General features: G+C 38.3%; 1 protein-coding gene across 1 annotated transcript; it reads left to right on the top strand.

The window, feature by feature from the left end:
* Window positions 1-7,493: 7,493 nt before the first annotated feature.
* abrab (actin binding Rho activating protein b) lies at window positions 7,494-13,131 on the top strand. Its single transcript, XM_084130097.1, has 2 exons — window positions 7,494-8,344; window positions 10,708-13,131. The coding sequence occupies exons 1-2, from the start codon at window positions 7,761-7,763 to the stop codon at window positions 11,189-11,191; spliced, it is 1,068 nt and encodes a 355-aa protein (XP_083986223.1). The 5' UTR covers window positions 7,494-7,760; the 3' UTR covers window positions 11,192-13,131.
* Window positions 13,132-13,523: the final 392 nt, after the last annotated feature.

The following is a 13,523-nucleotide window of genomic DNA, read 5'->3' as shown; positions in this document are numbered from 1 at the left end:
AAAACCTCTGTTTGTTTGGTTGCTCAGTGGCATTAGCCTTTATTTCACCAGCGCTGATCCCCAGTGACACAGAGCCCTTTATAAAACGCCAGTTTGCTTTCATTGACTTTATTATACGGGATTGCAGAACCGTTTTGTATTCCAGTCACGTCGAGGAAAGGCTGAGAGGCCGTAACTGGGAGCGGGAACACTGTTATTTTAGTATCATTGAGATATTAGTTAATTTGGTAACACTTTATTTTACAGTGTCCTTGTTACATATGTTACATGTACTTACCATAGTAATAACAGTAAATTATGCATAATTACATGCAACTAACCCTCAACTTAAACCTAACCCTATAGTAAGTACATGTGGTTGCTTAATATTACTCAGTACTTAAATATATAATTACACTGTAACAAGGACACTGTAAAATAAAGTGTTACCGTTAATTATAATAACCCTGGCTCAGAAGTGATCGGCTGACTTTTTCTGTATTTCCTGAGCAATGAAACCTACAAAGCAAACAAAAACGGCATATAAATCAACACAGAAAAAAAAGTGTTTCTGACCACAAGCCTTGACCTGAACAATACATATTTAAAATAAAAATCTATTTTTGTATGCACAACATCATCCTTTTCTGTGTAATGACGAGTGAAGGCACAAACAGTCACATGTTAATAAAAGGTTTTAAAATCCTCTTGTGAGCGGACAGACAGTATTTGTGTAAGAATACATTTTTTATCCATTACGTCCCAAAGCACAGCTATTACAGCACAGCAAAGATGAAGGACGATCAATCACGTAAAACACACAACGAAGGAAAGATCTTTTAAATAAACCTCTCCGTAGAGGAGAGAAAGCATGTTTTCCTCTCTCTCAGATCTCCAGCTGAACTCTCAGATCGCATCCATGTTTTAATACAGTTATGTGGAGTTGTGCTTCTCCGGGGAAGTTGTAATGGATGTTCTGAGTGTATCCTCGGTGGATTCAGTGTCTGACACACAGTTCTCTAGCATGAGGTCATGGCTTGCTGAGTTTGCTTAACACTTTTCCATAGGGATGCTGACTCAGGAGCAAACTCATAAAGATGTGTTCTGAGGATTGACAGATTCCTGCAAATATATACATTCACATGAAATACATTATGTTGAAAAAGGAAAAAATAAGTAAGTTCTTGTTATTTATAAAGTGCTGATTTCCTGAATATCAGCACGTTTGCAAATGTGATATTGATTTAATACAATATTGTCAATATTGTCTGTTTTTTCTTGTCTGTTTCCAACTGTTTCTTTAAAATGGGCCTCCAAATTGCAATGGCCGCCTCTGATATATACAATAATATATATATATATATATATATATATACAGTCTATATATATGTATGTATGATATGCTGTAAATCGCCATTTGGCCGGTAACATTTGTATGAATTCTAATGCATTTCGCGAATAGACATGAACGACGCTCAGGACAGTTTGAAAAAATATCATAGTAAGCATAGTCGGTTATGTCTTACAGTAAGTGAATGTAAACAGTTGAGGAAGTAAACGCATGTGTATCAGTATATTAGATCCGTGCATCCGCTCTTAAAGTGACAGCAGCCTATTACAGTATTCCTGCTGCTGTCTGTTTCTAATGTTAATCAAACAACAAAGGACAAAGAAAAAATCATTTTGTAAGGATTAATTAATAAGGATGTTTAATGTATACAGTGAAGACTGCAGTGTTATTTTACATTTGCTTACGTCATTAAATTTCTGTACCTGAAAATGTTTGTTATTACATGGCTGGTAAATCATTTTTATGACATGCCGGGACATTTTCAGGTGGCAGGTGTGGCAGAACGTTAGTTTTAGGCCCTGTGTATATACATATTTTATATATATGCACATATATAAAAGATATATAAATCATAAATTGTAATTTTTTTATAAAAACATAATAAATAACAAGATTTAAAAATAAAATATAGGCCTAAAACAAATTTAATATTGAAATTTATTTAAATATATATTCAGAATCTTAATAAATTTAATGAAATATATTATTTTTTATAATCTTTTTTAATGAATCTGTTAATAGGCCTTTGTCAAGGAAAAAGTACTTGTCATCTTTAGTTCGGTTCGGTTCGGACCAAGGGCGAAAAATGATACTTTGTAGCATTTTTCAGCTGTTTTGGTTCCTCTTCACACCACACTGATCGCTCTGGTCCGAATCAGTTCATGATTTGATCAAACGAACCAATGCAGTCACGTGACAGCATCCACATCACTCGTTGGCCAGATGTGTCTTGAACGCATTTCCATAACTGCACTTCGATTGGTCAGAATTAACGTGCGGGAAAATTCCAACAGAACTCCTGGAAGTAAACAAAGAGGAGGAAGATCCGGCAGACAGCACGCCGCTGTTTACTATGGAGAGACGACTGCGTGGGTGGATTGTATCCTTGGTCATATTTTATTATATAGTTTGTCGACACCACTTTAGACAAACAATAATATTTGAGAATGAAGTGAGGATGCGGCACGAAAATAACGTTAATAAATTCTATCAGGCGCCGCACCTCCTCACAACTCCAAGTGTGTCCGCGAGCTGCCATGCTTAAAGTGCAAACTGTCAACAAACACTTCTCCTCATCCCATAATGCACAGTGCAGCTGACTACGGCAACTGGTTTAGTCCAAAAATGCGCAGTTCTTTGGCAGTTGGTTCTGTTCGAGGTCGGATCACGTTCTCACCACAAGCGAACCGCTCCAGAGTTCGTTTCAAAGCGTACCGATGTTTGGTCCGCTTCTGGTGCGCACCCGAGTGCGACTGCCGCATTCACTCCTGCCCAAACGAACCGCACCAATGGGGAAAACGAACTCTAGTGCGATTCAACCAAACTACTGGGTGGGCCATTTATATGGATACACCGTAATAACATGGGAATGGTTGGTGATATTAAAGTCCTGTTTGTGGCACATTAGTATATGTGAGGGGGCAAACTCCTCAAGATGGGTGGTGTGTACTAATATATACTAATGTGCCACAAACAGGACTTTAATATCACCAACCATTCCCATGTTATTACGGTGTATCCATATAAATGGCCCACCCTGTAAATGAGGCAGGTGTGAAAGCACCCTGAGCCCACACACGTCACGCTCGGTCAGTCGCAGCGCAGGAGTCGAAACTAAGAAGCGTGATGTTTCGCGATCAGTCTTCACTTTTTCACTTACTTGTCCCTGTAAATGGAAACTTGACAGACGTGTCTGATAAATCCAGATTACCGGAGCGTTCCTCTTCGCCTGTAATGAGCTCCTCTGATTATTGCTTTAGTCCTGACAGTTAATGTGTGTGAGATGAGCGGATGTGAGTTCTGGGATTTCCGGCATGTGTGCCTCCGACTCCTGATCATCCATTCCCTTTATTTCTGTGCTCGATCCAGACGGCCAAACACAATCCATAACGTTCACTGGATCAGATCCAGATATGAAACCCACCAGCTGACTCTGTTGACTCTGGAGTGTATAACGTGATGAAGGCAACACTTCAGTTCTCTCAGCTCATTATCCATGAGGAAGAGGATGTTTAATTTTTCTTATATACTCATCTGCTTTTTCTCTCGTTTAATTTCTCTCGTTTAATTTCTCGGTCTAATTTCCACGTCTATCCCAGATTCGGGCACTGTTTTCCCTCTACTGTGTGCGGTCTCACAGGTATTTATATTCATGGCTGGCAGCTAAAGTTATCCGTCAAATCCAAAAACAACATAATACAATATGATTCTCACAGTACAAATATTCTGTAATAACTATGAATAAAACCCGAGAGAGTATAATTCTTCAAAATTGTTACTTTCGAAAGCTATTTAGATGGCGCTGTGTTTCCCCTACTGAAAATATTTTGAAAACCCAAAAGCTTTAGAGTAACATTATTTACCTCTTCTTTCTTTTTTTATCAGCATTTAAGACTTAATGGTGCCTTTAATCAGAGACAGATTACCACAACATAAATCCTATTTCCCTGCTCAGAATGATCCGCAGATCAGAAACCCCAGGGCTCGGGACATTAGCTGGCCAAACCAAACACGCTCAGGAACGGCTTTAGACTCGGAGGAACTGAACGTTAAACAGAAACGCTGAAGTGCGTCTCGCATCAGCAGGTACAGGTGCTCTCACTCCGAGCCGGGACCCTTGACCAGGACAGGGTTCGGCCCAGGTGGACGGATGAATAACCTGACCACACGTCTGTAGTTCAGACAGGCGCACCACACGATTAACACCTGGCTTCTCGGATGAGGTACCAATCCACACTAATGATGACGGTAATAAATCAGCTGGAAGCTCGGTCGGGATGGAAACCATCTTGAGGGCTGGTTTAGGACAAATATTTGTGTACTAGATGAGTTAAATGAGGTGTTACGGAAGGAATGTAATGTGCAGCTGTGTTTCAATTAGCGTTTTTTAAATCAAATGAAGTCGTGTGGACAATCGAACCTGCACAAGTGCTCTTGACCATCAGCTTTTGAGAACGTGTGGTGTGAGAGGAGCTCGTTTCAGTGGCTTTCAGTAACACTGAGGGAATTTGGGGTTTGACCTTTGACCTGTGTTGCAGATGAACCCCATATATCATTCGTTCTGGACGATCTGCCTTTATCTCAACATCTGCAGATGATTGTGCTTTAAATGCTCCAATGATAGTATGCATTTTTGTTGTTTAAATATTCACAGACTGATTTATCACACGTTACATACATCAGACAGAAGCTTTTATTCAAAATCTTTAATCAGTTTGATTTTCACGAGTGGTGTCATGCACTACAAGAGCTAAATGTTGAGGTGTGTGTGTGTGTGTGTGTGTGTGTGTGCGTGTGTGTGTGTGTGTGTGTGTGTGTGTGTGTTTTCAAATACCTTACAAGTTTGAAAAAAAAAAAATATATATATATAGCTATATGAGGAAAGTATTTTATATTTTTTGAAAATGTTAAATAGGAGGGAAGAACAAACATTAAACTAGTTTACAGGATTAATCTGCCAGAATTATTTGGCAAAAAAAGGCAAACTAAAGCTACAGGTTTTATTTTACTCTGAAAAAATGCATAGAAAAACAAAAAGTTGACAGGAAAAAGCATACACGAACTATATCATAATCAGTTATTCATTTTTCATTGGTTCTCTTTTGTTTTTGCATGTGTTTAAAATATCCAGCCTGGCCAAAAATTATGTCTCACAATTTGGCATGTTTCATTGCATTATTATCACAAATAAAACAAGCACAACTACACAATATGCTTACAAAATCTTTAACACATTTACATATTTGAATAAAAAATGGGTGAAAATGTCATTTTGGATTTTTATAGTTCAGACATCAGTTCTGGCCAGTACTGTATATAAAATACAAAAATTAGAAAATATGTACTTGAATTAGTTAAATTTAACAAAGTTAAGTTGGTATCCAAAGGCAATCTTGTGTTGTAATGAGGACCTCTGCTGGTGGACACGTGCACACACACTTAACACTAGTAATTTAGAGCATGCACTGGTTTTATTCTCTGTCTGTGTGATCTGCAGGTAACCTATTAAATTAGTAATGCTGATATTTATGATCACACATTTACTTTTAATGTTGGCTCTGTTGGCTGTATGTCAGGTGCGCTTTCTTGTTTTCTTGTTAGTTGCTTGTTATGATTGCTGAGCATTGCTCTCTCTCTCTCTCTCTCTCTCTCTCTCTCTCTCTCTCTCTCTCCCTCTCTCTCTCTCTCTCTCCCTCCCTCTCTCTCTCTCTCCCTCCCTCTCTCTCTCTCTCTCTCTCTCTCTCTCTCTCTCTCTCTCTCTCTCTGCGGTCACAGTGACCGTCGTCCCCTAAAACACACTGACACAGATCATGTGACTGACAGCCACCAGCTGCCTTCCCTTTACTTTGTGCAGATGCTATTAATAATGCCTCTCAATTCTATCTCAAACAAACCGATAAACATAGATAGCATATTAAACACCAAGTTTAAACATGCATGCACAAGTACAATTCTCTGCACTTCAATACAAATGTGTGGCATAAATAGAGAGAAGTGTTTAAAGTGCATAATAATTTTGTCAAGTCCTTCACATCTGATCTTGCTGCCATATGCAATGCAAGACTATCCGCTGTGTACGCAAGCAGAAACTCGGAGTCTCCTTCAGGTGTCACTTATTTTCCTCTCCAAAGACATGTCATGTCTACTTCTGTCTTGGATGGAGTGACTCCGTGACATTTGATCTTCCAATAATTAATTTAATCTCAATTATAATATTTATCATGTTCTGCTTGAACCATAGGGGGAAATGTTCTCCCGTAATTACATAGGAATAAACCATAGGGTTGACGTAACATTGTAGTATCTTGGTTTAATGGGGGGAAAAAAAACCTTCATTCCTTCACCTTGGGCATTTAGTTGGAATGAGAGACCCTATGTTGTTAAAGTCCCCCTGTAGTCAATAATTTTATCCCTTAAAACTCATCTTTGATCACCAAAATGACACATTTAAATGTTTTTTCCTTTAAAAAAAATCTTCATGCCTTAAAATATCTTTAACTCGACACCCTTGCCTTATTTAGTATGCACGGCTCTATGAATATGCAAATGAGCCCCGCCTCCACTCACTCACTCAGCTCAGAGATCCACTGGTTGACGATCACACGTTGATCTGATTGGTTACAAGGTAGTTTGTGACGTCAGAAACACCAGCGATTTCAAAGCGTGTTTTTGAGACTGTCTTTGGTTCACTGCAGTTTTAAGGAGAAAATACTCAGCAATGGTGTCGACTTATGAATTTACACATGGTTTGTCTTAAAGCGTATTAAAAACACCACATAGACACATAAACGACATTAAAAGCTGCATTTTCACCACAGGGGGACTTTAAGTATCTACTCAATCCCACTGCATTCATTGTTCACAGTATAGCCTATTGTAATTGAATGTTGGGGAAAACTACACTCTAAAAAATGCTGGGTTGTTTTAACCCATGTTTGGGTCAAATATGGACAAAATTTAAACTAGGGTTAGTTGAAATGAAGTGTTGTTTAGATTAATATGGGGGAGACCCATTAGTGTTTAAAGTTTGATTTCAAACTCTTCTAAAGAGTAGAGCCTGTGGTTAGATTGAGGATGGGTCTAAAAACATGAACATTTTTACACATGTATGTGTGCTATTGCTAGCTGGATGATTGAAGCACTTCATTTACTAGAGTAACACTTACTTGGTCTCTTTAAGGCAATCAGTTTGCATGGTTTGAACAAGTAAATCAGATCGTTATTCAAGTACATACAAATTCCAAGTTGCATTAAAGTCTCCCTGTTGGGTTTGACCATATTTGACCCAAACATGGGTTAAAACAACCCCAGCATTTTTTAGAGTGTATGATCCACACAGTTCACACTGGCGGTTTACCACTTAGCATTAGCGATATAGTATAGTTTTGATAAGCACCAAGACCAAATCAATTTAGAGTAAGTATCCAGATAAGGAGCTGTCTGCACATTTGTGAAGCCTAGGAAAAGCTTAACACACTCTGCCCTGTTTACAGCGATGGTCAGTGTGTATGATGAAACGTGATTCCCCACCAATCCCAGAGGTCGGGAAGTGTCAAGGAAAGATGATCATCGGGATGCCTGGCATACTTTCCACCGCTTCAAAACCACTTGTGCTAGAGCTCCAGAATTTACTACAGGTTGGGAATCACAATAAAGAGCTATACAAAAGCTAAAGGACTTGAACGAGGGAAGGAATCCCTGGAGGTAAACGATGTCAGAAAGGAAGCCGTCAGTAAACAAGAACATTAAAAAGCTGCGTGCCATAAGCATGGTGTGCAGTTTGACCCGGAGCTGGCAGCAGTGGGTGAGCGAGAACGAGGACAAGCAGTCCAGCGAACCCAGCGGATGGGCCCCGGGAGACCCCAAAGATTCGGGAACGATCAGACCCTCTTGGAAGTCTCTTCCCAGCCAGGTCCTTATCAATAAAAACCAGGATGAAGTGGAGTCACGCATCAAAACCGGACAAGTGCTGAAAACCGTGACGAGGGATGTCCAGGAGAGAAGTGCGGGCATCGACTTCCTGACCAGACGCATCTGTAAGGACCCGGACACGGATGACCTGGATAAGATACTGAGCAAGAAAGGGTCGCCCACGCTCCGGAGAAAGTGCTCCAACATGGTTTCGGAGCTGACGCGGGGCTGGAAGGAGATGGAAGAGGAGAAAAAGCAGGTTCAGGAGAGCGGAGAGGATTATGAGGACACAGGAGTACAGATGGGAGCCAATCAGGAGGAGACCGGGAATAACAGGACCAATGAAAGCACTGCGGTCACTATCAAAAGATCCTCTGTTCTCGGGTAAGTTCTGGTGTTCTAATGCAGATGAGATTTGTAGAACAAAAGTGATAAAGGAGATGTCGAGTGGTCTTTTAGTAGGGTCGTTAGAAAGTTATTTAGAAGTCGTAAATCAATCTGATTATAACATGCTATGTTATTTTAGTCAATCACTTTAAATAACATCCATGTGTTTGATAGAAATCCCATATGTGTGTGTAATCTGTACCATGTAGTGCACTATTTATTCACCGTTAGGTTATTATATTTAATATTTAGTAATATAAGGAATAGGCCTATCACATGAGCTTGACAGCCATTTGATTATTCAGACCAACTGTTATTCAAAGCTTTAATACACAAGAAGTTAATATGAAGTACAATACATTTTAGACAAAATAGAGCCAGTCGGTCGCTTCTCTATTTCCCCTCCACCAAAGAAAACCGTTCCAAATGAATCTACAACAGAACTGAATCTGTGTGGCGTTTCAGAATGAATCAGTGTTTTTGAACGGATCGATTGAATGATTTATTCAGTGAGTCACTCATAAATTTGTTTTTGGAAAGAATGTTTAATTAATTAAGACAGCCACTTGTTTAGTTTCTGAATGAATCTGTGTTTTTTAAAGAATTGGTTGAGTGAAAGATTCAGTGACACACACATACAGTCACTATAGTTTAGTTTCTGAACGAATCAGTGTTTTTTAAAGAACTGGTCGAGTGAAAGATTCAGTGACTCACACACACACACCCAGCAAACACAGAACGTTGGCACAACGTAGCCAATTTTCTAACAACGTTTTAACAACATGGCCAAAAGGTTGCTATAACTACGTTGTGTAGTGAAGGTTGTTACAGCGTTGTCACAATGTTGACATTAAACCACCGTTCAGGGCCATTGCTTAAGGTTGTGCCTAGGGTGTCTTGACAACCACTGGACTACACATGTACTCGTCACTGCCCTGAAGCGGGAAAATCAGCCTTTTAAATTCCAACCACCTGTTTGGCTCATTGTGTTCTCATTCTTCATCGAGCAAGGATACGTGAGTATTGCGTTTAGCCTACCTCAGCTATCAAACACAACCTACAGCTTTCATTTCTGATGTGATTAATGTAGCATCGCTCGCACTGTTTAGTTTTTCGTTTGATTTTTCCGCTATTTAGTCTCATTCGTTTCTTTGCTCCTCTGGATTTGTGGATGTTTCCCCGGTGACACCTGCTCTCGGCTAGTGTCCAGACCCGGTTTTGTCCATTAAATGTTCTGATCTGCCTTTGCTTTTTATATTTTATTTATTATACTTAAAATAAATGTGTATATTCGTGTATTTCTTTTTTTCTTCTTCTTTTTTTTTCACAAATGTATGACTTTTGGAAGTGCAATTTGATTATATGCAGTTTTAATAAAGTTGAATTAACGAAACCTTCTGTCATTTTTACTCTTCAAAGTGTAGGCTACACTTGCAGGTGTTGATAGCCCCATTAAATAATATAGATAAACAATAAACGATAAAAGTATATAATTATCTAACAAAATACACCATATAAAAATATTGTCAGAACGTCGTCTCTCAGTTGCTGAATGTCGCGCAACAACGTTGCTACAGCCCTGTCACGTCTTACAATTCTACGTTGTTACAATGTTGTGAGCACGTAGACAGCGACGTTGCCATAGCAGAAATGCAACGTGCCAGAGACGTTGCCACAACGTAAATGTGTTTGCTGGGCAGTCACTATAGTTTAGTTTCTGAACGAATCTGTGCTTTTGAACAGTTCATTCATAAAGACGGTCATTTATGAGCACTTTTGGTACACCGGTTTCAAACTGCTTTTTAGTCAACTGTTTCATTTTTTAATCAATTTGATTTTGAAAGAACGTGTTTAATTAATTATTCAATAACTCATAAAGACAGCCACTTGTTTCGTTCCTGAATTAATCTGTGTTTGTTTGTTTTTAATTTATTGAGTGAAGGATTCAGTGACTTGTAAAGACGGTCACTTGTTTCGTTACTGAATCTGTGTTTTGTTTTTTGAAATAATTGTTTGAGTAAAAGATTCAGAGACTCACTCGTACAGAGTCACGTTTCCTTTCTGAATGAATCTGTGTTTAAAAAAAAAAAAAATTGGTTGAGTGAAAGATTCAGTGACTCACTCATACAGTCACTTGTTTAATTTCTGAATGAATGTGTGTGTGTTTTTTTAAATGGTTTCGTTTCTGAAAGAATCAGTGTTTTTGAAAGATTCACTCATTAAGAAAGTCATCAATGAGCACTTTTAAACAAATGTGACTAAATGAAATAGCTATAATAGTGTATAACACATTTTGACATTTTATTTGTTTATTACAATTTGCATTATTTCATTAACCATATATTCTACAATCTTCTTAGGGGCAAAAAGGAAATTGAAGATGCCAACAAAATAAATGCCTTGTCAAAAAAATACAGCGCTGTGGGGAGTTTAAAGAGCCGCTGGCAGAACTGGGCATCGGAGCACACGGTCAACCAGAAGCTCAACCCCTTCAGCGAGGACTTTGATTACGAGTATTCGATGTCGACGCGGTTGCGGAGGGGCGAGGAGGGTTACGGGCGGCCCAAAGAGGGCAGTAAGACTGCAGAACGGGCCAAACGCGCAGAAGCGCACATCCACCGCGAGATCGATGACATGTGCTTCGTCATCAGGACCATGGCGGACCGGGATTCAGACGGACGCACCAGAGTGACCTTCGGAGATCTGTTTGACAGATATGTGCGGATCTCTGATAAAGTCGTGGGAATACTAATGAGGGCCAGGAAACATGGAAAGGTGGCGTTTGAGGGAGAGATGCTGTGGCAGGGCCAGGATGATGCCGTCATTATTACTCTGTTAGTATGACATGAGACCTAATTATTTAACCTTACTGAAAAAGCATGCAAAATGGGGGAAAAAACACAACAATCAGTTAATTTTAAGTTAAATATACTGGGTGCATCTTCCACACATTTTATTTATTTAAGTTGAGATGGTTAAAGTCCCCCTGTAGTCAGTCATTTTATCCCTTAATTTTATCTTTGATCACCAAAATTAAATATTTTTTTTAAAAAATCATTGAAAAAATGTCTTCATGTCTTAAAATATCTTGAATGTAACTCGACACCCTTGCCTCATTTAGTATGCGCGGTTCTATGAATATGCAAATGAGCCGCGCCTCCACTCACTCACTCAGCTCAGAGATCCACTGGTTGACGATCACACGTTGATCTGATTGGTTACAAGGTAGTTTGTGACGTCAGAAACACCAGCGATTTCAAAGCGTGTTTTTGAGACTGTCTTTGGTTCACTGCAGTTTTAAGGAGAAAATACTCAGCAATGGTGTCGACTTATGAATTTACACATGCTTTGTCTTAAAGCATATTAAAAACACCACATAGACACATAATTTATTCATTAAAAGCTGGATTTTCACCACAGGGTGACTTTAATGCAACTTGGAATTTGTATGTACTTGAATAACGATCTGATTTACTTGTTAAAACCATGCAAACTGATTGCCTTGAAAAGACCAAGTAAGTGTTACTCTAGTAAATGAAGTGCTTCAATCATCCAGCCAGCAATAGCACACATACATGTGTAAAAATGTTCATGTTTTTAGACCCATCCTCAATCTAACCACAGGCTCTACTCTTCAGAAACCCCTTTAAATCCAAACATTAAACAGTAGCTGGTCTTGTGCAAAAACATAAAATAACACTTAATATAAACATTTGCTCTGAAGCAAAGCATGCTGGGAATTAGAAATCTGCTGTAACCCAATCAGTTCTACTCAATATAATCAGTTTTTGAGTTCACATAACTAGTGCGATGAACATTTCATTTAGTGAATCATAACTTTATATTAACTTTTCCAATGTGGAATAGTTGATGATATAGTTTAAAGTCAGACATTTTTGTTTTACCAGGCGTTTACATGCACTGTATAACACTTTACAATAACGTCATTACTGCATTAACTAACATGAACTAACCATGAGAAACATATTCTTACAGCATTCATTAACCTGTGTTAATGTTAGTTCACAGTGCGTTAAGTAATGTTAACAGATACAACTTTTAATCTTAAAAATGTATTGAGATTAGCATGAACTAAAACTAACAAATGCTGTTCATTGTTAAATGAAACCTCATTGTAAAGTGTTTCCCAGCTTTTTGTCATTAAATGTGTCATGTCTCCCATTCAGACTTGTATGTTTAGTTTGTATTTGGTCATTTCCTCTTGTTCTCCTTATAGTTGTGCTGTTGATTTGCCCATTATCGTTCCCAGGTGTTTGTAGTTTTCTCATTACTCCTTGTCTCTGTTTTTTGTTCATTGCTGTTGTCGTAACCCCTGTTTTGGATTTGTTTCATATTTCTGTGCCTCTCTTGAGTTATGGTTTTTGGTCATGGTAATATTTGTTATCAAGTTATCTGTTTCCTGGCTTTTAGTTTCGCTCTTTTCTTGCATTTGGAGCCGCTAGCTTCTGCCGGCCTTGATGCTCAATATGTCATGTTTGTTGCATTTGTGCATATATGCATGTAAAAAGATGTGTTTTATTGACTCATACTATGTATAAAAAAAGAAGCTGCTAAAAGGAATGATATTTAAGGTTTGTTTGTTTCTAACTTTTGCACTTTTGTTTAAGACTCACACAATCTGTCATACTGTAAATGATCCAGAAGAGGGAGCCGTGCACTAATGCTTCAGTTTCCTCACGCCATGAATTGAAGTCCTTAATAACTGGATGTTATCTCTGCATTTAGTACATGTTGTAATTTTAATAAAATGCAGGTATTTGAGCAAAACAAAATGGTCTATGTTTTGATTATCAGAAAACTGAAAGAGCGGGGCACAACCTAACACTTTTTGACTTTCTCAGTTTGTGTAAATCCACTTTTTTCCCCCCACATTAATTTCAAACATGTCTGGTACAATTATGCGGTTTTGTTTTATTAATACAGTGTATACTTTTTCCTGATTTACCCTGAAAGAATGGAAGTGAAATGTGACAACATGCCCCATAGGTGGAGCACATTATAACATGATCATAGGACAGATTAAAATGTTACCTGATCTAATAAAAAAATATTCATGAAAAATATTTTCTCAATAAAATACAATTAGTAACTTTTTCATATAAAACAATGTCATTTTTTAATAATAAAAAATGAAAAAAAAAAAATTAGTTTGACA

This window comes from Abramis brama (assembly GCF_963993115.1).
Source record: "Abramis brama genome assembly, chromosome: 12".
Classification (NCBI taxonomy): Eukaryota; Metazoa; Chordata; class Actinopteri; order Cypriniformes; family Leuciscidae; genus Abramis; species Abramis brama.
This window is presented reverse-complemented; position numbering and strand designations above follow the sequence as displayed.